The sequence below is a fragment of the Meleagris gallopavo genome, chromosome 1 (genome assembly GCF_905368555.1).
Source record: "Meleagris gallopavo chromosome 1, MGAL_WU_HG_1.1, whole genome shotgun sequence".
NCBI lineage: Eukaryota > Metazoa > Chordata > Aves > Galliformes > Phasianidae > Meleagris > Meleagris gallopavo.
In genome coordinates, this window is record NC_139404.1 from 134,048,702 (window position 1) to 134,074,381 (window position 25,680).

The 25,680-nt window shown below is 37.9% G+C and overlaps 1 protein-coding gene and 1 long non-coding RNA gene across 2 annotated transcripts in view; one reads left to right on the forward strand and one right to left on the reverse strand.

Moving 5' to 3' along the window:
- The first annotated feature begins 21 nt into the window (after window positions 1-21).
- Window positions 22-25,680, forward strand: part of GCC2 (GRIP and coiled-coil domain containing 2) — a 30,258-nt gene continuing 4,599 nt past the window's right edge. Inside the window, exons 1-22 of the mRNA XM_010728254.3 lie at window positions 22-176; window positions 2,783-2,845; window positions 3,529-3,613; window positions 4,649-4,716; window positions 5,552-5,656; window positions 6,598-9,087; window positions 9,812-9,881; window positions 11,512-11,612; window positions 11,694-11,792; window positions 12,472-12,591; window positions 13,788-13,952; window positions 14,358-14,462; window positions 15,072-15,234; window positions 15,767-15,867; window positions 15,978-16,055; window positions 17,092-17,229; window positions 18,545-18,666; window positions 20,565-20,741; window positions 22,198-22,415; window positions 23,376-23,570; window positions 24,320-24,459; window positions 25,445-25,646. Coding sequence (XP_010726556.2) covers window positions 171-176; window positions 2,783-2,845; window positions 3,529-3,613; window positions 4,649-4,716; window positions 5,552-5,656; window positions 6,598-9,087; window positions 9,812-9,881; window positions 11,512-11,612; window positions 11,694-11,792; window positions 12,472-12,591; window positions 13,788-13,952; window positions 14,358-14,462; window positions 15,072-15,234; window positions 15,767-15,867; window positions 15,978-16,055; window positions 17,092-17,229; window positions 18,545-18,666; window positions 20,565-20,741; window positions 22,198-22,415; window positions 23,376-23,570; window positions 24,320-24,459; window positions 25,445-25,646 — 5,011 coding nt within the window. The 5' untranslated portion in view covers window positions 22-170. The remainder of the gene's footprint in view (window positions 177-2,782; window positions 2,846-3,528; window positions 3,614-4,648; window positions 4,717-5,551; window positions 5,657-6,597; window positions 9,088-9,811; window positions 9,882-11,511; window positions 11,613-11,693; window positions 11,793-12,471; window positions 12,592-13,787; window positions 13,953-14,357; window positions 14,463-15,071; window positions 15,235-15,766; window positions 15,868-15,977; window positions 16,056-17,091; window positions 17,230-18,544; window positions 18,667-20,564; window positions 20,742-22,197; window positions 22,416-23,375; window positions 23,571-24,319; window positions 24,460-25,444; window positions 25,647-25,680) is intronic.
- LOC104917133 (uncharacterized) overlaps window positions 2,855-25,680 on the reverse strand; it is a 34,809-nt gene continuing 11,983 nt past the window's right edge. Inside the window, exons 2-3 of the long non-coding RNA XR_014880745.1 lie at window positions 5,488-6,229; window positions 2,855-3,296 (exon numbers count right to left, since the gene is read on the reverse strand). This is a non-coding gene — a long non-coding RNA (uncharacterized LOC104917133). The remainder of the gene's footprint in view (window positions 3,297-5,487; window positions 6,230-25,680) is intronic.

Sequence of the window (25,680 nt, forward strand, 5' to 3'; positions counted from 1 at the left end):
ATACCCAGGGGCGGGGCTCCGGTGACGGTCGCTCTGCAGCTGTCAGCCGCAGGGGGGAGCGCCGCCTTAGCGGCGTGCGGGGATGACGAAGGCGGAAGTGGGGGCGCGGGGGTAGCGGTGCCGTGTGGGGTGCCGCGGTCGCTCCGCGCTAGCATTGAGCCGGCTCCGCCATGGAGGTAACAGACGCGCGGCCGTCGCTGTGGGGCCGTTACCCGACCCTCGCGCAGGCGCGTGACTTCGGGCTGTGTTTGCGGGCGCGCAGCCCTCAGCTCCCGAGGGGGCGGGAAGGGGGTGCCGGGATGTGAGGGCGCTGGGCGAGCCGTCTGGGGGTGCCGTGCCGCACGTGGGGCTGGGGGGAGCCGATCGGGGCTGGCTGACGGGAAGCGTGCTCAGCTGACGAGCGGGGGTGTTGTGGGTGAGCAAACGTCGCTCTGTAAAAGTTCCCCCGGGTCAACAGGGGTTACTGAGGTGACCCCGTGTGTTAACTGTGCGTCAGCTGCAAGTGAGGTGTGTAGAATCGGAATATCCCGAGTTGGACCCATAAGGACCATCGAGTCTGGCTTCTGTACGTGTATCTCGTGTGGCTTCTGTAACCATCGAGATGAACGCAAAGGCAGCATCAGAGAGTTCAAGCAGTGTGCGTGAAATGAACCTTGTCGGTGGTTACTAAGCTGTGTTCAGGCCGTGTCACTGCTGAGGTGGTCACGAGTCGGGATGTATTTTGGAGTAATTCCCCGTGGCTGTGGTGCCAGATCTCGGCTCAGGGCGGTTGTCATTGCTGCAGGTTACAGCACAGCTTAGCAGAAGGCCTGGCCAGCAGTAGAAGAGTATGCTTAGTTCTTGCAGAAGAAAGAATCACAGACTCATAGAATGGCCTGGGTTGAAAAGGACCACAAAGATCATCCAGTTTCAACCCCTCTGCTGTGGGCAGGGTCGCCAACCACCAGACCAGGCTGCCCAGAGCCACATCCAGCCTGGCCTTGAATGCCTCCAGGGATGGGGCATCCACAACCTCCTTGGGCAACCTGTTCCAGTGTGTCACCACCCTCTGGGTGAAAAACTTCCTCCTAATATCTAACCTAAACCTCCCCTGTCTCAGTTTAAAACTATAAGGGGGTAGATAGCAATTAAAATACAGAGAGCATGCTAAACTGGGCCTTGGAGACACCTTAATGCAGATGAGAAAGGCCTTAAATATACGCGTACATGACCAGCCAAGTGTGGAAGCGTAGCCTAGTTTCAGAATGACAGAGCAGGAACTTGAGAATTCTTACAGGATTCAGTGTTGTCCTTGGAAGTGTGCTGTGTGTTGGCTCATGGTTTGGGCACACCCAATCTGTCAAAAGTAGGGTTTTTGAGTAACCACCTTCCTCGTTTTTCCTACAATTCAAACAAATGAAGCTCTGTACATGAGGTGCTTGTAGTATCTGTTCCCAGAACAGCAAAACTGGATGCTGACTACGTGATACATTGCTGCTTCTGTGCATGCTACCTTCAAGTAGCATAAAAGTAACACAGATCCTGACCTTACTGCAGTATAGAGAGATGTGCTATCATTTTTCTTAAGTGGTACATCCAATGTGTTATACCTAATCCTACTATGTAAGTAAACTGCTTGTAGTGGCAGCACTGAACTAAGAACAGTGCTGAAATGTTAAGAATGTAAATGTTTACAAAGGTTGTGTCCCAAGAAAATTTGAACTACAAACTTATTTATAGCTTTCTTTCATGAAAGTTGCATTTGTGTTGGACAGGCATATTATTTTCTAACAAGTTTCCTTTTATCTTCTCAAAAAAAAAACCTCAGCTCACATGTTCCAGAGAGTTAACTGTAACTGCTTTTGTCCTTGGTCTGTACTTGAACTGGTATTTCTAGATAGTCTTTCCTGTTACCTCTCTGAGCTGGTCTCTCAAAATCATTCATCAGCAATTATCCATTAAAATAACATTTAAATCTGTTTGTTTGCCTAAGTTTATATTATGAGTTTTTCTTCTCGGAATAAAGAGCGTAGCAAAATAAAAGTGAGGGAGTGTGTGAATATATAGACCTTTACTCACTCCCTAGAATTAGAGAAAACACAGGATAAAGCTTAAAGCCTGAAATGCTACCCTTCATGTGTTGGAAGTATCTGTTCAATTTCCCTTTTCTCCATCATATTTATGAATGTTTTTTTACATTCCCAAGTATTGATAAGCATATCTTGTAAACGTCCTCTAAAATAACATAGAGTATCACAGTATCTATGGAAGTTTATGGTAAAAAGTGTTACATATGTAAATGTTAGGAATAGAGAGTCCAGAGTGTAGACCCTTTTAAAATATGTTTTCAGGCCTAAACTTTTAGTGATCACCACTGTGTTAAAAAAACAGTAATGTAATTGTGGGATGTATTTTGTTAGGAGGTTCTCAACTTTTGTTTTAACTGTTGATACACTACAAGCTTTATTTGTTTGTGCATTTTTAAATGGTTTTTTAAATAACAGTGATGAGACACATTATTGTAACTGTTTGTAAATAGAATGACTTTTCAGTAGCATAACAGAATCATAACACTGATTTAGAAATCAGGAGTGTTCAATTCTGCTATTCTATTGGATTAATCACAATTGACCTCTGTCTGACTTTTCTCCATTTTTCCGTCTGACTGATCCGCAAATACTGTAGTTTTCTTGAATTCCCACTATATTAGTTGTTCTCCATGTTTGCAGACTTCCAGTTAGTTCCTTTGGTAGTTATGTAAAAAAAAGTTCAGTTCTCACATATTATCTTTATTTTGTTGTAGGTACAAGATGGAGGACAAGAGATGGTGGCATCCCCTGCCACACCAGGATCAGGCAAATCAAAGGTGATCAAATCTTGCAAATAGATTTATTTGAATAGCAGTGGTAGAGAGGGTTACAGCTTATCATGCTAGCTGTGCTTAACAGAAAGGCATAAGGGTATTTTTAAGCAATTTCCAGGCTTCTAGACTTTTTCAAAAATTGATATATAAACACAAGGCTAAGGCATTTAGGAAAGGATGTAACAGTTCTGTTAGTGATATGTTTACTTGATGTCGTAATAACTGACAAATTATTTAGTAGCATCCAGCTCTGATAGTAGTATATTTCATAATGTACACAGACTTCTTTCCATGTTCTGGATGTAAATTGTTAAATGCTGACATTAGGTCAGTGTACTATATTTAAAACACTGTTCAAATTATATTACTCCCAACACTTTAATCCATGTTCTGAAGTACAACCCTTCCTAAGTGAGTTCTTTTTTCTCTCATTGATGCTTTCCAGTTGTGTGCTCTAGAAAGATATCAGAAAAACACAGAATTAAGAGTAGTTCTTATTGCACTTGAAATGATAGAACTGCAATACCTTGGTCTGTTGCTGTCCTAGAGCTGCTAGAACATGTTCCCATCCTAAGATTTCACTTATCAGAAGTCAGATATTAAAATTTCTTGTTTTCTGTTTACCTCTAGGTTAGAGGAATTTGGTTTCTTTATTATGTTTGTTTTTTGTTTTTTTTTTTTAATAGCTGGACACATTGCCCAAAGAAGATCTCATCAAGTTTGCAAAAAAGCAAATGATGCTAATACAGAAAGTAAAGTCAAGATGTACAGGTACCTCATTGAAATGGGAGTAACTTGGTGCTATCTCACCTTTCCTTATTGTAGTGCTCGTTTTTGCTAGGTAGATTTAAATTCTACATAAATACTCTATTTTTCTTTTCTATGATTTCTATATTTTTGTGGGAGGATAAGGTCTAAAATCCCCAGAGTGAAGTAGGGAAGAAAAATAAACACTGCTTTTCTCAATTACTAATTTAATTCAATGTGACACTGTGCTGTTATGAAAAGGTGTAGATTGTGTTGAAGTGGGGCTTGCTGCTGTCTGTTCCCCATGTCTGTTGCAGGGATAACCTAGCAGATGGGAGGACAGTGCATTTCTATTAGGTTTTGTACACTCCTGTTGAGGAGTGCTGTGGCCTCTTTGAAAATGCTAGCTTCTCTTGGTATTTGATCATTTGCATCTCGGGATAAGAAATCCTAAAATGGATAAAATGAAATTTTGTGTTAGTAACTAAAAGCATTCTACATGTAACTGTGCTCACATACGCTGTTCCCCACCTCTCTGCTCTCTCTTTTCACTTAGTGCACCAGTGTTGCATCCCCTTGTTTGGAGTTGTAGTCATGCTGACTGCTGCTAGCTGCCCAACAAAACAGTAAGGATAAGGATGGGCTATACTAGGCTTTTCTTCACTGAGGTTATTCATAAGATCTTGTTCTTCTATCTGTTGCCTATTTTCAGAGAACTAGGGAAGAGATAAATGTGTCTTTTCTTTGGCTTAAATTGGTCTTGAAATAGAAGATAAGACAATTGTCCAAAACCTTTCTATTCGTTGTCGCTCCATCCAAACAAGGAAGCTTTGCTTCTTTGTAAAGTCAGGCTGAATATCAGCACCAGAGAAGCAGTGCTGAATGCTTACTCTATTTCCTTTAGCCCTTTGCATTCCTCAACAACAAATGAGAATTGGTGAAATAAGACAACTCTAATTTGGATAGAAATGGTGTTAGGTTTTGGCTTTACTAGTAGGTTGACGCTGTGAAGCATCAATTCATGCTTGCTGTGAAATTTCTTTACAACTTTTTTTTAAGAACTGGAGAGAGAAATTGAAGAACTCAGGTCTAAACCAGCTACTGGAGGAGCTGATGATATTATTCAGGTAAGAATCCATGATGGGTTTCTAACGTGTTGCATAACATTAGCTGAAATAAATATCCAGAAATAATTTGTAATATGTAATGAACATTTGTAAAAATTACTCAAATCCAATGTAATCCATTTGTAGGAATTCAAGACACTACTTAAAATCTCTTTTTTCCTACACTCTCATTTTTTTTCCTTCGTAACCTATATCCCTACTTCACTTTTTTTGATAAGAGTTCTCTGACAAACTGCATAATAAAAACTGTATAATAATACAATTTCCTCTGTATGAACTTTGTCTACCTATAATAGGCTAGGCAGGTTTTTGTTCCTCTCAGAATGACTGTTGTGGAAAGAGTTTACAATTTAGAAAACTTTAGAGATAGTAATTTGGTAAGATCAAAAACATAGAATTAAATGCCATGTGTGTCACAAATACTTCTAGGAAAATAACTGAAAATGTGTTCAGTGGCAAGGGCAAATATCTCAAAGTAAGGGTTATAGACAGCACATCAAAGTGAAAATTGGAAATGAGGAAGACTATCTACTAGAAAATTGTTCTTCTAATAATTTGGATGGATATTTCTCCAGAAGGCAGTAAAACTAAATGAGCTGATCAGAACCAAGACTTTGAACAAAACATATTTCTCAACATCCTTGTACCTAGTATACCTGTTCTGTATCTGTTGCATTTGGGCTGAAAGTAAGATCAGTCTAGTCTACATCATTAAAAAACAAACAGACGTGACCATGACCAGTGTGCATGTTTCTATTGCTTTGCAAGAACCATTCAAGCTTCCATCGTTAAGGGAACACTTCTTTTTCCAATAATATTTCTCTCTTAAAATTAGGCTCTCACGGAAAGACTGGATGTTGTACTTCTGGAAAAAGCTGAAAGTCAGCAACAGTGTATAGCTCTGAAAAAAGAAAATCTTCAAAGAAAACAAGAAGCAGAGGTACTGAAACAAATAGAACAGTACTAAAGTATTTCAGAAGGTTTATTTTGTAGTTCTGTTTATATATCTCACTTTTATTTTTTCTTCACTCACATGTATTCTGTTATACCTTAAAAGATCAAAAGCCTTCATATGTAAGCAGATTTTCTCTCTGGCCTCTAAGTTATTGTTTTCATTGGACTGACAGTGAATGAAAAATTTCTATATGTTTTGTTTAGATCGATGACTGTTCAAAAAGAATTCAGTTTGTGTATTAGTAGCCTAGATATGTGATGTCTCCAGTTAATCAACTCTGTCTTTTTGTGGAAAATATGAGTTTTTACATTCACACACGCTTTGAAAGCAGCTTGTGATCTCAGTCACGTAAATCACAGAATGACAGAATGACCAGGGTTGGAAGGAACCTCAAGGATCATGAATCTCCAACCCCCTGCCACATGCAGGGCCACCAACCTCCCCATTTAATACTAGACCAGGCTGCCCAGGGCCCCATCCAAACTGACCTTGAACACCTCCAGGGACGGGGCATCCACAACCTCTCTGGGCAGCCTGTTCCAGCACCTCACACTCTCTCTGTAAAGAACATCAGTAAAAAAGTGAAGAGTCAGTCACATAGAATTGATGACTAGTTTTATGTACTAGCTACTTGAGTTTGATGTGATAAAAGTGTTTTTGTCTTGAATACATGATCACAGTAGTTGCTAAAGCTGAAATTTATCATGACTATTTCATGAGATTTTTTTTTTTTTTACCAGCAGGTTGCTGAGTACTCTCTCCAGAGTCTTGTGAATTGAGTTGCTGTAAAATAGTTGACTATTTAAAAACTATAGCAATTTTTAAAACTAAGGGCTCCTAAATCTTCTAGTTTATTATATAAACAATTTATTTGGAAGTTACATCTGCTAAGTTATCAGTATTTAATAACTTGTATGTTTGTTTAGGCTGCAGTGGCTAAGACAGAAGAATTGCAGAAGCAACTGGAGCAATCAAATACTGACTCTCTGGAAGAAATAAAAGCTCTGAAGAACGAATTAATAAATGCACAATCCAAATACAATGAGGACTTAACAAAGCTGAAAACAGAATTAGAAGAGCAAGAGAAGAAACAAATGGAGCTGGTGAAACAGATTGAATGTTGTAGTGATAATCAAGAAGAAGTTAAAAGATTACAAGAGTATGTCCAAAAAATTAAATCTACTTACGAGGAACAAATCTTGTGCTTGAACAAGGAGTTTGAAACTGTGAATGATAACAAAAACAAAGAAATTGAAACTCTGCAAGAAACTATTAAAAGTAACTCTCAGTGTTACCACAATGAAATCAGTAGTCTGAGTGAAGAGCTTAAACAATTAAAATTTGCCCATCAGGAAGAGGTGTCAGAACTGATGCATCACATTGAAATATCTTCTAAAGAAAATGAAGAAAAGCAAAACCTGATAAATCAGCTACAGCAGCATTTGGCAGAGGCAGACTTAATGAAAGAGAAAAATGGGAAAGATGAAGCACATGGTCATACTGAACAGCATGAGCATGACTTTGAGCAGCTAAAACGAGTCTTAAACAAAAATATAGAAGGCAAGGTAGATGCTTTAGGTATGCAAGAAGAGCCTTGTGTAGAAGCAAAAATGGAAGAAAAAATTAGACACCTGGAGTGTAGCTTAGGTGATCTCCAGTCTCAACATAGTATTTTAAAGGATGAGCTAACTTATATGAGTAATGTTAAACTAAAACTGGAGGAGGAAATTCATCGCATAAAAGATGAGCATTTTCATGAAAGGGAAGACTTGGATTTTAAGATAAATGAATTGCAGCTTATTAAAGAAGACTATTGTTGTGTGATTGAAAAACTAAAATTGGAGCTTCAAGCAGCAAGACACCACTGGGAAACCATGGCAGAAGAACATAAACTAGAAACTCAGAATTTGAGGGAGCAACATGAAAGAGAAATCTCTGAGCTAAATAAAACGTTATTATCTAGTTCTGAAAAAGAAAAAATGGCATTAATGTTTGAAATGCAGGATCTTAAAGACCAACTTGAAAAGCTAACTCAGGAGAAGGAAGATGCAGTGCTCAGTTATGATAGCCTGAGAGAAACTCTGGAAACAATACAGACTGAGTTAGGAGAATCTGCTGGAAAGATTAGCCAGCAGTTTGAATCAATGAAACGACAGCAAGCATCTGATGTCAGTGAACTGCAACAGAAACTCCGGGCTGCTTTCAATGAGAAGGATGTTCTTCTTGAAACTGTGAATCGCCTCCAGGCAGAAACACAGAAATTGTCTTCTTATCAGCTAGAGATAGAAGAACTTAAACACAACATTGTTGGTCTTCAGGAGGAAAATGACACAATAACAAGCTGCATTCACCAAAAAGAGGCTTCTATAAAGGAACTGGAAGAGAAGATAATTGCTCTTGCCAATCAAAACGAGGATATTTTAAATGAAGTAAAATCTTCAGGTGAAGAGAGAGAAGCCCTTCAGGAAAGGTGCAAGCAAGAACAAGGAAAAGTTCAGGAACTTCAGCAAGAGGTAGATGTTGCTAACCAGTGTAATAGTGACCTGAAGAAAAAGCTGGAGGAGTTAACAGAGAGACTGAACGATGCTTTAACTAATAAGAATGAAAACACTGAAATGTTAGAGCAATTGGAAAACCAGATTGACACTCTGGTGCGTGAAAGAGAGAACCTTTCATCTGAAATATCTGCTCTTCGTGAGGAAAATAAAAAAATTGTTCAGGAAAAAGAGGAATTAAGTAAACAGCTGGAAAAAATAACATATGAAAAAGATGGTTGGCTAGTATTGAAAGAGCAGTCTGAAAACTTAGAGAAGAATCTACAAATGATGACTGAAGAAAAAGACCATATATCATCATTACTTGAAAGTGAACAAGCTCACAAATCCCTCGTAAGAACTCAACTGTACCACATGCTTGAGCAAGTGGGGTACAGCATTTCTGACTCTAATGAGGAATGTGATTTTCTCAACTTACTACAGATTGCAAATGAACACTTGATAAAAATGAAAGAAAAGCAGTGCTTTGCTCTACAGAATGAGGAAAAAGTTCTTCATTTGCAGAGGGAAATTGAGAGACTAGAGGAAGAAAATGCAAGTCAATGTACAGAACATAGATCCCTGCTTCAGGATCTTGGAAGAGAAAAAGATCTTTTGAAAGAAGAGCTGGAAGAAGTGTTGTCTGAAAAAGAAGCCCTTCAACATGATATCCAGGAGCTGAATAGTGCTGGTGAAAAAGCGGCGATTGAAAATCAAGATCTGTTAGCTAAGATTGAAGAGATGTCTGAAAAACTTGCTTTTTATGAAAGCCAAATACAGGAACAGCAAAAAGGATCCAAAGCTCAAGAAGACTTAAATTTCATTCTGGAACAAAAGGAAACTGAACTTAGAAATGTGAAAGACGAACTGAGTTCTCTAAAGGTTATATTTTGTTATTGAAGTATACAGACTAAACCTCTAAAGTCTTCAGAATTAAGGTTCAAAAAATACTTTCATTCTCTCTTTGTTTATTTTTTTTTTCCTTGGCCTCAAAGTGAGTTTCCTTTTTCAGAAAACATGTTTCTGAGATGTCAGACACCTCAGATTCTCCTTCCTACAGTAAAAGTTTAAAAAAAAAAAAAAAAAAAAAAAAAAGCAACAAAAAATCTTACAATTTCTTTTAGTTATGACTAAAGTTGCTTGTACTTGAACCTTTTTCCCTGTTGGTACCACTTCAAGTGATCATTTGTGATCATTTAACTGGGTGGACTAACTGAGCTAATAATCTTTCGCCTCTAATTTCCTATGGCTCCATCTCAAAACTGCTTGATCTACCTTAGTTAGCTACTCCTAATTTCAGGTCCTGGAATATTCATGCATTTGTAAAACTCACAGCTGGTCAGAATTAATGGTCTTCCTTTTTTTTTTTTTTTTTTGTTTGTTTCTGTCCTTTGTTAGGATGGAAATCAGCTGTTGAAAGACTGGAGTCTTTTCTATTTAAAATATGTATGCTTTTCAGTGATCGAGCTTATGTGTCATTTTGCATTATGACTTTCTTGGTAGTAAGAATGTAGACATAGTCAAGCTTGTAGCCACTACTAGGGGCTTGTTGAAAACATATCACAATTTTTTTATAATATTATTTGTATCTTTTTTTATAATACAGACTGTAATGGAGACACTGACTGAGAAAAACGATGAACAATCTTCAGTAGCAGAGCTTCAGGAAAAAATTGGTATCTATCTTACTATTGTCTTCTCTGTAAACATAAGTTATTTGGATTGTTTAACTTGAAGATATTTTTTTTCTCTGCATAGTGATAGTGTATTTCCTATAAGCCTAGAAAGGTGGGGAAGTAGGATAACGACGTTTCATTCAGTATTCAACCTATTAGATGTTCAAAATGATAGCAGACCTAAAATTTCTAACATGAATATTTCTTATATTTTTTAATCCTGAGTACATTTAGGTATAAGCAATATATTAGATGTCACCTTTTTAAACCAGGGAAAAAATAATTGTCAATAAAAATCCTTAAGGTAGCCAAGAGAAAGAAGGCATTTTGCTAAATATTGCAGTCACCCCAACACATGAGAAAGAAAATTAATCTAGTTGTTATCACTATGTCATAAAATCACAGAACGGTTTGGGTCGGAAGGGACCTCAAAGCTCACCCAGCCCCAACCCCTGCCCTCCACCAGCTCAGCTCAGGCTGCCCAGGGCCCCATCCAACCTGGCCTTGAGCACCTCCAGGGACGGGGCACCACAGCTTCTCTGGGCAGCTGTGCCAGCGCCTCACTGCCCTCTGAGTAAAAAATTTCCTTCTAACCTTTAATCCAAATTTCCCTTCTTTTAGACTAAAACCATTCCCTTTTGTTCTATCACCACTGTGTAAAAAGTCACTCTCCATCTTTTTTATAAGACCCATTTAAATACTAAATGGCTCCTATAAAGTCTCGCTTGAGCCTTCTCCAGGCTGAACAAGCCTCTCTTCCTCAGCCTTTCTTTGCAGAAGATGTGCTCCAGCCCTTTGACCGGCCTTCCTTTGGACCTCCTCCAGCAGCAGTATGTCTTTCTTGTGCAGGGAATCCCAAGCTTTGATGTCATACTGCAGATGTAGCCTCACAAGAGTAAAGTAGAGGGGGAGAATTACATCCTTCACCTGCTAGTCACACCACTTTTGATGCAGGCCAGGATTTTGGGCTTCATCTATCTGTAGAAGTACACAGGAATGTGGCTTTACTGTAAACTGTAACTGAAGTTTTCAGAACAGGGAAAGAGTTTCCCTGAATTATCTGTGAGACTGGATGTTCTGGCTTCAAAGTGAATTGAAAGGCTTCACTTAATGAAACCTTTTAATATCTCTTTTATATTTTGTCTTATTTCAAACTGGCATTTGTGTTGTAATTGAATTGCATTTCCTCTGGTGATCAAGAATCACAGAATGGCCAGGGTTGGAAGGGACCTGAAGGATCATGAATCTCCAACCCTCCTGCCACATGCAAGGCCACCAACCTCCCCATTTAAATACTGGACCAGACTGCCCAGGGCCCCATGCAATCTGGCCTTGAACACCTCCGGGGCATCCACAACCTCTCTGGGCAGCCTGTTCCAGCACCTCACCACTCTCTGTAAAGAACTTCCCCCGGACATCCAACCTAAATCTTCCCTCCCTCAACTTAAAACCATTTCCCCTTGTCCTGCAGTTATCTACCCTTTCAAAGAGTTGACTCCTCTCCTGTTTGTAGGCTCCCTTTAGGTACTGAAAGGCTGCAATGAGGTCACCCCACAGCCTTCTTTTCTCCAGTCTGAACAAGCCCAGCTCCCAAGATGTATTTATTCACTTTCTTATTTATTTATTCTAGGAAGACTAGAAAAAGAATCTGCAGAAAAAGGAGAGAAGCTGAATAAAATGAAGGCTGTTGCTGTGAGAGCAAAGAAAGAATTAGATACCAGCCGGAAGGAGGTACTTTAACTGCTTCTTAACATGAAGAACATCCTGCATATAGGATTTTGTTTTAATGACATGTGTTTTCCTTGTAATAAGATGCAGACTCTGAGGGAAGAATTGGAGGTGGTTCGATCAGAAAAAGATCAACTGTCTGCTTCAATGAAAGATGTCATTCAAGGAGCTGAAAGTTATAAGGTAGGAATTAGTTCTAGCTATAAAAGACAGTTAACTGTCAGAAAAAAATATTTTGTTTTTGAATCCCAACTTGAATATTTATTATTTACCTGCACAAGTGTGCTTGGTAAAAGAAATGTGCCTGTGCAGTTAAGTACCCAAACCAGGAATATAAGGTTCTTGTAACAGAACTGTGTGGCTGCTGTCAGAAGAAAACAAGACATTTCCTTTTTCTTGGGTGATATTTTTAAACCTCCTTTTAAACTTGGCGTCATATGCGTCAGACAGTGTTGCTGTAGCAAACCTGTTGTTACAGATTCTTACGTCTGTATAAACTGAGAATTAGTTACAAAATTCCCAAATTTAAATTTAATTATACAAAATTTAAGTGACAAAGAGAAAAGTGAACTATTCCCTGGGAACAGGTCCTCTCAGAGTACCTTTCTGGACACATGACTGAGAAGCAGTTAGCTGGGGGCAGTCAGCAAGGATTTAGCAAGAGTAAATGCAAAATGATTTCTCTCAGAACTTGTAATGGAACTATAGCTTTAGTTTCATTTTGAGATTTCTGATATTGCATTAAAACGTCTCATGTGCTTAATTATTAGAGAGATAATAAGTATCTGGGGTTTTGAATGTGCTTAAGACAAGCAGTGTATATTATAAAAATGAAAGTGTGTCTGCATGTGCTTGTGTTAAGAATCTTCTGATGGAATATGATAAACAAGGAGAAGAGCTGGATTCTGAAAAAGGCAGAGCAAATAGTCTTGAGCGTCAGATAGATGACCTCACAAGACAGCTACAGGTGTCATCCCAGCAGGTCAGTTCTGTGTGTGGGTAAGAGATACTGATAATTAAAGTAACAACTATTTTAATGTAAGATTTTTCATGTGATTTGTAATGTATTTAGTCTCATAACTCAAGCGTATTCTGAATAGTTACTTGAATAGTTATTCAATACTGAATAGTTACTCAGTTTTTCTTAACATCTGATGCCTATGTGGGCTGTGAGATAGTTAAAGATCTCTAGAATAACTTGCCTTTTAGATAGGGTTTGATTTACCGCAGGCCAGCTCACAGAAAAGAGCAGGTGATCAACTCTGCTGCACGTATCAGATAAAATAAACAAAAATCAGAAAGTAATGAACTTGCACTGTTTTATCTGATTCCACATCCACACTTGCCATGAAGTACAGTGAACTTGGTGTTAATTTTTTCCTTCAGTTTCTTAAGCAGAATATGCCTCTGTTATTTCACCAGCAGAATGCTTAAAGAAACAAAATGAACTGTGGCAATTTTGGTGGTTTTTTGTTGTTATTGTTTTTGTTTTTGCATCTTTCACAAGAATTAGACTTGAGCATGTGCTGTGGAATACCACAGTGGCATTCAGAAGTCTAAGATGGTAATTAAACAGCTGTGAGATTATCTCTGCAAAAACTAGCTGAAATGGACTGGGGATTTAGGGTTTAAACTCTCAGGCCCCATATGTAACTACAACGAAGATCAACCTTGGATTTTTTTAGGGGCTAATAGGCTGATGCTTTCTTTGTAAATATAACTGTACTTGAAATGGGGCAATTGAGTACTTTAACCTCATGTATTATTGTGGGAAACAAATCATTCTTGCAGAGAGCAATGAAGGGTTGGGTTTTGTTCTTTTGGTTTTCTGTTTTGTTTTGTTTTTTTTTCCAATTTCTTATGGTTCTAGCCATCTTACGGTAAGCTGTGCTTATGAACTCTGAACAGAATAAACACACTCACACAGTTTGATTCTTTTATGAACTCTGAACAGAATAAACACACTCACACAGTTTGATTCTTTTAAACTGGTTCTTATTCTAATTTAAAACAAAGAGAACAACAATTTATACTGTTACTAGTAGGAGTACTGTTTATAAGAGAATCTGATGAAAATCAGTGTTTGTTTTTTTTTTTTAAATATGGATGGTATCTTATTTATCCAAGTCAAATGTAAATTCAGCTTATGTTGTTATCTTCCCACTATGATCATTTTAGCATGATCAGCTACATTCTGCTAATGAAGATCTACTGGCTCGTGTCGAAACACTGCAGTGTAATTCTAAGCTGCTAGAAGCTCAGATACTGGAGCTACAGAAGGTGAAGGCGAAGGCTGAAAAAGAACTGGAAGCTGAAAAGCTTCTAAAAGAACAGAAAATAAAGGTAATAATACTACGTAGAGCTGATAAATTGGTTGAAGCATGACTGTCACTCAATGATGTGACTTCTGGAAGAGTTTTTATAAACTGTGTTTCTTATAGACAAGTTCCATGCTTTTATTATTCTTACTTCACTTGGTCTTTTTTTGAAGGCTTAGTCTGTTCATTAAAAGAACTTTTCAAGGCCATCACTTACAGTAGATTGGAGATTCTGACACAATGTGCATACCTGCATACCAGTTCATAATCTTGTGAGGTTTTCTTTGGCTCCCAGTGTTTTAGTAAAGAATCTTAGCATTAGTACACTTAGTACAATCTAAGTGAGTGGGTGCCTGTGTGTAAATACGTCTATTCTGCTGACATCTATTTTGAAATTGCTCTGCATAGCTGAAAAGTATTTAAATTTCAGGAACATAGTGGTACTCTTCGAGAACTGGAAGAGCTTCAGATGCAACTTCAGAAGGAAAAGAAGTACCTGCAAAAAATTATGCAAGAGCTAGAGCTGGCCAAAAAGGTAGAGTAATTGTTGTGCGTGTGTTTAAGAGACTACCAAAAATTTTGTCCCTTCTGATTGTATCTAAGGTCTCCCTTTCTGTTCTGAGGACCTTAAAACCTAAGGTATGCAAAAACAAAACCAGAAATTTTTACTCATCTTATGTCAGAGAGATGACGTATACTTCTTGAGGGGGTATTTGATGAGGAAGACTATGGTAGTTGGTTGTTTTGAGGTGTTTTTTTGGTGACGGTGGTTTTGTTTTTAGCTTGGATTAGGTAGCCTGTCATGACTAGAAATAGGAATACATGCAGGTGTCTGGAGTATTTGTATGGTGCACTATTCAGAAACTGCCTTTGTGAGGAGCAGAGATGGTAAAAACAAATACCTGCAAGATAACTAATTGGCAACAGAGTTCTTAAGCTTTTGGTCCTCATTTGAAAATAAATTATTTGCTGAGGATTGTGGAAACCCGATGGGTGGATGTTGCTTGTTGATATACATGGTTATAAACTTTTTGTTATATTAGATACGTATTCTTTTAATTCTTTAATTTGTGATGGAGGAGAAAGGAATTCTTAGCAACCGAGGCAGATTTTAAGCTGTAACTTCTTTGTGTATAACTTGCAGGATGCTCAAAAGAGTACACTGATGGATATGGAAATAGCAGATTACGAAAAGCTGGTAAAAGAACTTAATCAGAAGATTACTGATAAAGATAGTAGAATAGAAGATCTTGAGCAAGAGACGGGGATTCAGAAACAAAAACAAGAGACCCTACAGGAAGAGATAAGTGAGTAAACTATAAGCAACAAGTATAGTATGGTTAGCAGTAATTTAAAAAAAAATAAATAATAAAAATAAATTGAAAAACATTTTTTCAAGCTGATGAGTGAGAGTAAGGTTTTTTAGGGAACACTAAATAATTCACTTTATAGTCGACAGTCATTTGATGTAATATTCAAAAAATAAGAGCCAAATAGCCTGCCTGATAAACTGCTTCTTACCTTGTTAACTTAGTCATGTGTTCTGAAAGTAAGTGATTGCAAAGCATTTTAAGTCTGACATACTACATTTACAAAACATTGCCAGCCAGCATCTGGTTAAAAGTTTCATTTCTACCTATCCTCAAGTACAAATCTCAAAACAATTTCACTTATTAGAACGTATTTATGTCACGGATGCCATATACTAAAGTTAGTGTAAGCTACCTGTTTGCAGCTTTTAAGAGATCTGTCAAAATTTGTTTAAATATTTTCCATTATGTTTAAGAAAAGATAGGCAAAGGAAGCCTTCCCTCCTATAACTGCTGTTTTCTGCATTAGAGTCACTTCAGTCAACAATGCAACAGGATGAGGAAAGAAATGCCAAGATAAAACAACTCCTGGTGAAAACCAAAAAAGAATTGGCTGATTCAAAACAAGCTGTAAGTCCACTAACCAATGACTGTATACTTCAGTTTTTAAAGTAACTTTTAAAATGGGGCTGGTATCTGAATTACTAAGTTGCAATTAACCAGATACTTCTATCACGCAGGAAAATGACCATCTGATGTTGCAGGCATCATTAAAAGGAGAACTGGAAGCCAGTCAGCAACAAGTGGAAGCCTTTAAGGCAAGAATCTTCACTTTGTTAGTATACTGAAGTTATAGAATCATAGAATCACTCAGTTTGGAAAAGACCTTCAAGATAGAGTCCAACCACAACATAACCATACTACCCTAACAACCCTCCACTAAATCATGTCCCTGAGCACCACATCCAATCAGTTTTTAAATACATCCAGGGATGGTGACTCAACCACCTCCCTGGGGAGCCTATGCCAGTGCTTAACAACCCTTTCTGTAAAGAAGTGTTTCCTGATATCCAGCCTAAATTTAACCTGCCACAACCTAAATTTAATGGCCACGAGGCCATTTCTCCTCGTCCTGTCACCAGTGAGAAGAGACCAGCCCCGCTCTCGCTGTAAGCACCTTTCAGATACTGGAAGAGAGCAATAAGGTCTCCCCTCAGACTGAACAGCCCCAGTTCCTTCAGTCTCTCCTCATAGGGCACATTCTCCAAGCCCTTCACCAGCCTTGTTGCCCTTCTTTGAGCCTGCTCCAGCACCTCAATGCCCTTTCTGTAGTGAGATGCCCCAAACTGAACACAGTACTCGAGGTGGGGCCTCATCAGTGCCAAGTCCAGGGACAGGATGACTTCCCTGGTCCTGCTCACCACTCCATTCCTGATACAAGCCAGGATGCCATTGGGCCTCTTGGCCACCTGGGCACACTGCTGGCTCATATTCAGCCAACTGTCCATCAGTACACCAAGGTCTCTTTCCGTCAGGCAGCTTTTCAGTCACTCCTCCCGAAGCCTGTAGGGTTGCCTGGGGTTGTTGTGACCAAAATACCAGACCCGACACTTGGCCCTATTGAAACTCATACAGTTAACCTTGGCCGATCAATCCAGTTAGTATTTCTTATTTATTAAGGATGTAGTTTGTTGCAACTCTTTCTTTTGTTTTTATTAGATTTAAATTTATATTCACTTATTTAGTGCAGGGATTACTGTAGTACAATCCAATGGGGTCTGTGGCACATTCCCCTGGAAGGAAGGAAGTTTGTCAAATTAGCGACGGCATTTTCAACTGATTTTTTTTCTTCAGATTCAAGTAGCTGCACTGACATCAGAAAAGCATAAAGTCCAAGAACATCTACGAACTTCTTCGGAGCAGCACCAGCGTACATTGAGTGCTTACCAGCAAAAAATTGCAACTTTGCAAGAAGAATGTAGAGCAGCACAGGTATTCTGATGAAAGTGATGTCTTCAACTTTAGAAAGCAGACTTACTACACTCTAGATTCTGTCTGCATCTCTCAAAATGTTTTGCAGATCTTTTGCTGTTGTCATCTTGTCTGTCAGGAATTGGGAATACTGCAGTACTTAATATATTTTGTGGTGGGATAGAGGACAAACTGGTCTGTCCTGGTTGTCAGGAAGCATTTGTGGTAGAATGTCTGGACTGCAGTCTTTGTATTACCAATGGTAAAAATCTTGTAGCAGTGGAAAGCTACAGTTCACTTAAGACAATCAATGTGCTGGGGAGAAAAGAGAAGTAATCGCTTCTGTCTGAAGAAAAAGGGGAAAAAAATCATTTGCTCCTCATAAAAGCACAGTTACCACTTTTTTTTTTTTTTTTTTTTTTTTTTTTTTTTTTTTTAAGCTGAGAAACATTTGCAATCATCTTTTGATATGCTGGTATATGAGCAGCTTCTTAATTGTCAGCTGAGCTACAGCTGGAGCTGACACTTGCTGAGGTTTTTATTATTGCTATTTTTTGGCAATGTCATGCTGTGTTAGATATGCCTGGAATCTAGTAACAAACTGGTTACTGCAACAGTGGGTTTGCCAGAGTGATACTGATAAGTGCAGGTCACCATGGAGATTAGAGTGTTTCAGTCATCAAGAATGACCTGTGAACTCGTGAGCTTCTTTAAGAATCAAGAATGAAAACCTGCACCTGTATTTTACTAGCAAAATATACAGCGTGGACATTTGAAAGGTGTTATTTCTCAGGTGGGAATAATTCTTGCCTATCTGGTGTACAATAAAGCACTTTAAATTGTGAGATAATCTGTCCAGAGAAAACAAACTTATGTATCAGCTGAGTTCAGAAGAGAAGGCAGACCAAGTACTCTTACAGGAAGCTACGATATATCTTGCTTTGTATCTTTACAGGGCTGACTTAAAATGATGCATAATCTTCAGGTTTTCTGAGGAGGAGGCTGGGTTTATTTTGTTTTGTTTTTCCCCTTTTACTACCCTTTGCTCATGAATATCTGTTGAATTAGTAAACATTCCTTTTTTCTTGAAGGCTGGAATATTGAATGTCAGTGACTTATTGTTTTCAAGTTTCTATATTGATAATTGATTTGATTACGATCTAAAAAAGCACGGTCTGTCATTATACCATTTAAATTGTTCATTCAAAAGAGGAAAATGGAACTGATATCTCTTCATTTGACTTTTTTTCAATACAAGATGCATTTTGTCTTAGAGCAAATACGTGAGCAACTGTCAATAGTATAACTTACTAAGAGTTTTTTTTCTGTGTCATAGGCTGAGCAGGCATCTGTTACATCTGAATTTGAGAGCTACAAAGTCCGTGTTCATAATGTTTTAAAACAACAAAAAAATAAATCTGCTTCTCAGACAGAAACTGAGGGAGCCAAACAAGAAAGGTAAAGCCAGAATTTTTATATCCATACAGAAAAATAGTGATGCTTGGGTTATGCTGTTAATGTTAGTGAGTTCAACTATTTAGCTTTTTCCTAAGTATGGGAAATATTAGAAAGGAGGCAGTTTGCCTCTGATAATTTGATCTGAGGGGAAAAAATATTGTGTGTATAAAATTAGAGCTGTCTGATCTTTAACATTACTTTCTAACCATGGCTGTACCCATCTGAATAGAAGATCATTAATTTGTACCGCATCTCAGCTGTCAGTGGTGCTGTGCTAGTTTGTAATTCTTTGCTTTGTCTCTAACAGATTTATTTCTGTGCACATTACCTGTTGTTTCAGACAGAGGGAAAAGTAAGGCATTAGGAAGTCTCTCATGTTTTTCAGGAGCAGAAATTAGCTAGCATAACTGAGTAAACCTGACATTTTCTCTGACAATAAAGCACTGAAGCAAAGCACTATTTCCAACTAAGAGAAGTAAACAGCAGTTGGTACTTTTCAGCTGAACTCACTTGGATCTTTTTCAGGAAGGAGTGGTGTAGTGCGGGTAAAGCTCTGGCTGCCAATTCAGTCATCAATTCTAGCAGACTTTTAACAGTTTTCTTATCAGCTATTTTAGAAGGAAAGTCTTGAAAAAAAGATTACTTTGCAAAAAAAATCCCTGAAGATAATTTAAGTACAATTGGAAGCCACATAAATTCAATTTCACATCAGTGGTTGAATCTCATTTCAAAGAGATCGGTTCTGTAAGCTGTTTTTATAAGTGGTTGGTAGCTGACCATGGTGACTGGATATTCATGCATAAGATGTCAAAAGTCATTTCTGACGCAGATCTTAGTACATAAATATGCTGCTGAAAATCCACCAGAGGGAGACTTGGGTATTGTTAGAGGACTTGGGTTTTTTTCTGTTGTTTGTTTGGTTTGTTTTATACATCTCCTTTGAAGCAAGCAAATTGCAAGAGTTGCATTCCTGTTTGCAGAATTTTAAGAAGCTCAGTTATTAGGTTTTTGTGAAAGAAGGCTACTGTGCTTCCAAAGTGAACAAGTAAAAGATAATTTTTACAAGTAATAAATAATTTTCAAAGGAATGATTTACCAATATCAACTCTGTTGGTCAGAAATCTATCTTATTTGGATTGATGCTGCTTTCTACACCTTTGCCAGTCTTTTTGCCAGTCTCTTCCACCCACTTCCTTCTACTGCTTTCAGTCTCATTGAACTGATGTGCATTTACTAAACGAACAAAACCCTCTACCACTTTCAAGAAGGAATGGTTTCTCCCACCTGCACGCCACATACTATTCTTCTGTTTAATTCCTCTGAACAGCTGTTTATGAGGATGGATAAGACAAGGGGCAATGGTTTTAAACTGAGATAGGGGAGGTTTAGGTTAGCTATTAGGAGGAAGTTTTTCACACAGAGGGCAGTGACACACTGGAACAGGTTGCCCAAGGAGGTTGTGGATGCCCCATCCCTGGAGGCATTCAAGGCCAGGCTGGATGAGGCTCTGGGCAGCCTGGTCTGGTGGTTGGCGACCTGCACAGAGCAGGGGGTTGAAACTCGATGATCATTGTGGTCCTTTTCAACCCAGGCCATTCTACGATTCTGTGATTCAATAATGATTCAAACTGAATTGAAGCAGAAAGTAGGAGTGGTCACACCTTCTACCCCAGTTGGTACATTTCCATCAGTTCCTGCAGGATGTGATTAAACTCATCTGCAACGATACTGAAATGTAATCAGGTCTTTCCTAATCATTTCGCATTCTGAGGTTATTTTGGTCACAGTGCTGGAGGTAATTTAAACACAGAAACAAATTTTTAAAAAATTCAGATTGGCTACATAAAACATTGTGGGTATAATAATAACTCTAAATGTTTTTTTTTTTTTCCTTGTAGAGAACAATTGGAAATGGTGATAGAACAACTAAAAGTTAAGCTGCAAGACACTCAGCATAATTTACAGATGAATGCAGCTGAATTCCAGGCGTTGCAGTCTGAACATGACACCCTGCTGGAAAGACACAATAAGATGCTGCAAGAGACTGTTGCAAAAGAGGCAGAACTCCGTGAAAAGTATGCTCTGTTGATGAAAGATGGTTTATTTTGTTTGAATCTAAAGTGCTGGTTGTGCAACTGGCTTCAAATAGTGCTTCCCAAAGGAAGGGTGTAATTTTTGAGAAGGTTAAAGGAACTTTGAAAAGTATTATTTGCTACTTTTTGTCAGAGGTTCCAGCAGTGAAAACAAAGTAGTAGCTGAGGAGGGAATATGAGATTTCTGATAGCTTTTTACTTGTTAAATATCAAATTTTTAAAGCTAATTTTTTTTTAAGCATGCTGAATTTACTGACTGTTGTTATATATTAAACTCAGCACTACGTTTCTGTTGGACTGCTCAACAATGTTTTATGCACGTGTTTAGTAAAATACTGTAGTTAAAGATAAGCTATTTTAACATCAAAATATCCACCAAGTACCTTCTTCACAGAAGGTTTTTTTTTCAAGTGTATGCTTGCCACAATCGTAATTTCCTACTTCTTTCAAAACAAAAGGAATCTATTTAATCTGTATGATTTCCTGACAAATGACACTAATAGGTATTTACTTGAGCTCTTAGAAAAGCTTTTCCATGCCTTCTTTTAGGGTACAAAAATTCATGAGAAGTTCATTAAAATTTACAGTTTAGTCTTAGAAACTGTTGATTTCTTTGTCTTTATCTATTGTACTGTTTCCTGATATCCACATGATGATTCATTGGAATCATCTAAATTATGTCCTTTTGCATTTCTCTGGAAACCACCTATACCACAGTAGGTTCCTTTCATAGCCAGAAATGCTAGCTCTTTGCTGCACTGGCTAAATTTAAATTTATACACTTATAAGGGCAAGTTCTATGCTTAGTGTTTCCATACATGCACTTGTTTAATTGCTTCTGACAATTTTGTCTTGTTTCTGGAGTGCCTCCAAATTCACTACAATTGATGTGGTATACTGACATTTTTCTTGCCAAGAAAGATGAATGATATCCTACCCTCTTTTGCGCCGAGTTCTGAAGTTTAAAGTTAATCAATTAATTAAACCTATTTTTTTAGAAGTTAATATTTTCAGAAGTCCTGCATGGATCTTCGGTAAATAAATGGTAAAGGAAAAGAAATATGTGCATGTTATGAGGATAAATAGTTATGTTGCAATTTTTCAGTTAAAGAATGTTCAGATCACAGCAAAATACTCAGACCACAGCCTGTCTCTACTTTCTTTTTTTTTTTTTTCCCCAAAGTCTGAATTTGATCTTCTGACATAGAAGTCAAAAGCTTATAAAACACAGTACATTCCTAGGATTGGTGATAAACATCACTTTTTTACTCTTAGATTTGCCCTGGGAAAAGATAAAGCGGGGGGAAAAAAGCGAAACAGACATTCTAAGATATGAAGACTGAAAATTAATTTAAACTGTAGGCAAATTTGTGTTGTCAAGAACAAAACAATATTTTTGTTGTATGTTTCTTATATTTTGTGTTTATGCTGTTTTCAGGTTCTGCACAATACAATCTGAGAATATGGTCATGAAAACAGAGCATGCTCAGGCTTTGAGTCAGCTGACAGCCCAGAATGAAGCTCTCCGGAACAATTTCAGAGATCAAGTCAGGAACCTGCAAGAAGAACACAGGAAGACAGTAGAGACACTTCAGCAGCAACTGTCCAGGGTAGAAGCTCAGCTTTTCCAACTCAAGAGTGAACCAAGCACTAGAGGTAACTTTTGGTCATGAAACCAGGTTTTCTTGGGTTATATATTCTTGGGAGGTTATTAATTTGTGTACTTGACACTGTACTTGAGACTGTACTGGAAACACGGTTACAGTATGTGATTCTGTAATACAACAGAAAGTTACTGTGGAAAATTGATAGTAAGTCTTATCAGTCTTCTGATTTCAGGTAAAGAATGAAGTTTTATTATTACCGTACCTCCAGAATCAATATCACAGTTAAATTTTCTGCAGTGTCTGCACTGGGAGACAGATAGAGAAATCACTTTGTAAATATTTGGTGCTCTTCCCATCAGTTTGTCTCAGATTTTGGAGAGCTTAACAGATCTCTGCCCTCCAGTATGATGAGTAAAGCTACACAAGAGTATACTGAAAGATTTTTAACAATACTTATTATTGGTATACTTGCTATTTGCCCCCATGTCTAATATAAAATTTTACTCTGCTCAACGTAAGTGCTACTTTTTTAAATCTGCAGTTACTCGTTAGGATACAGTCAGATAATTGCCAAGAAACAGTAACAGTTTAAGTTGCTCTTTCCATATGTTATTTAGCTGTATTGCAGTAACTGATAGTGTACTGAAGCAGCAGGATAGCACACAAAGCATTACAACAGACTAATTTACACTACCTACAGGACTTTTTGAAAGAAAAGCTAATTCTGTTTTGCATCAAAAACACTTGGCACTCTTATCAAAGCTACAGCATCTGCAGGGTATGATGCATTAAGGTTTCATAGTCCCTGAGTGAAGTTGCTAATTAAGATCGGATTTGGAAACTGGCTTTGACTGAAATGGTGATCTGGAGATAAAAGGCTCTTACTTGCTTGTATCTAGCTTTCAAGTCTGTAGATTACATATTGCTTTCCAATTTGAGATAGCTTGAGTTATTTCATAGGTGTACATCTATTTTATTTCAATGACAAACATCAGTAAGTACTTTTCAGGTCCAGCTGTTTCAAATCCTGTACCAAAGAACTTAAGAGAACGGCGAAACATGGACCTTCCTGTTCTAGATGTGCACGCTGTAGCAAGGGAGGAAGGAGAAGGTATGGAAACAACAGACACTGAGTCTGTCTCTTCAGCCAGCACCTACATACCATCCTTGGAACAGCTTCTAAACTCTCCAGAAACAAAACCTGGTAGGTAGAACATGTTCCTTTTATAAGCATTGGAGGTTGTGCCCTCAAAATATCTGAGAATGTTGTGTTCTTCATGCTTTTAGTTGCAGCACAGACATTTAATTAGTGCCCTGAGCGTACACTGTCTGGAATTTTTGTATAAGTCTTCTCCTTGAATACAAATTAATGAAATCTCATATTTTTAACTTTCTAAGGGGAAGAGGATGGGTGAGTATGTCTGAATGGTTACAGAACTTCTGGTGCAAAATGACTAGTCCCTACTTGAGACTCTTGTTAATGAAAGGATAAATTGTTCAACTTAATGTGGTTTATTAGAACAGGAACTTATTCATAGTTTTTTTTTCAGCAAAATGGAAGGTAGCATGAAGAACAGCGTCCCAAAAAGTAGAAAAATAAGTGATAGCATCTAACCATATTTTTTAAAGTCTCCTGAATACCGTGTGGAGAAATGTTGAAAAATCTTCATCTGTGAGTGGAAAGCAGGGGGTAAATTAAAACCATGTATCTTGATGTACTTATGAGGAGACTGGCAAATCAGTTCTAAAAATGTCTATGTACAAAAATAAATCACAAAACAAGCATGCAGCAGCAGAAATGATGAAGTTAATTGGCAGTCTGAGTTTGCATGGATTTCATTTCCTGTGTACATCTTAGAAACTACGTTAATCAAGTCATAATGTTAACTTAGTATTAAGTAGATGTAAGTCCTTTGTCCTCCTCCTTCACTTTTCTTTTTCAATTCACTGCAGAAACATCCCAGTGGCAAACAGAGCTCACCAAGGATGAACTGATTGAGAAACTAAGCACAACAACAAAGAGTGCTGATCACCTGAATGAATTACTTCGTGAATCAGAAGCGACCAATGCAATTCTAATGGAGCAAATAAAGGTCAGCAGGCATGCAGTAAATGTGGGGACAGCTGTAATTTGTATGGTGTATTTCCTAGACGAAATGTTTAACACTGAATATGTTTCAAAAAATGGCAGTCTATAGAAATTTGGGAATGCAAAACTTTAATTTGAGGGGGTTTTTATTTACAAGAGTAATCATTACTTTTAAAACTGACTTGAGGATTTTTTTTCCCCAGTTTCTCATATCTAGGGGAAGAGGGGAAGTAAAAGCTACTACTAGTTCTACAAAAAAGGCAGAGTTTGGAAGTTTAGTATCTGCTAAAGAGCCTTTACTGTTTGCATTTAGCTAAAAACAGTAAATTCCAAGGGAAACATTGGTCCCTCTCCCTGTAATCCCTTTTACCTGTCTTAATATAAAAGAAGATGCATGTTTAGAGGTATACGTACTAACAAAATTTGGTTGTATTTGATCACATCTCCAGGATTTCTCTTGAAACACTTTTAAAGGTAATGTAGTCTCAAAACAGGCTAAGAAATCATAAAAGAAATGTTAAGGCATGATAATGTTGTTAAACCTCTGATCCAAGTTGCTTTTTTAGCTTCTGAACTCTTTATCATTGAAAGTGAATTTCAGCACAGTATCTCACTATAATTACTGTACAGATTTTATCCGAATAAATTATTTTTGATGTATCTATCTATATTTTATTTTTTTTCTGGATATTATCAGCTGTTCAGGTTTCATTGGGTTTTTGTCCAGAATCATGGAAGGGACCTTTTAAGATCACCTACTTCCAACCTTCCTGCTGTAGGCAGGGTCACCTACTACTAGACCAAGTTGCTCAAAGCCCCATCCAGCCTGGCTTTGACTACTTCATTACACATACACTATGCTTTTTGAAGCAAGCTGCATAATTTTCCTTTTAGTTCTTCTTAATACCTTTCTTCAAGTGTTCATCTCATGATGCAAAAAAACATTGCATGGTCTTTTATTAATTTATTTTTTTCCTTGTCACCTGCAGCTTCTTAAAAGTGAAATAAGAAGACTGGAACGAAACCAGGAGAGAGAAAAGTCTGTGGCTAATCTAGAATATTTGAAGAACGTTCTATTGCAGTTCATATTCCTAAAATCAGGAAGTGAAAGAGAGAGGCTGCTGCCAGTAATAGACACCATGTTGCAACTTAGCCCTGAAGAGAAAGGGAAGCTGGTTGCAATTGCCCAAGGTAGGTGGGGGTTCTGGCACATTTTAGAAAATGA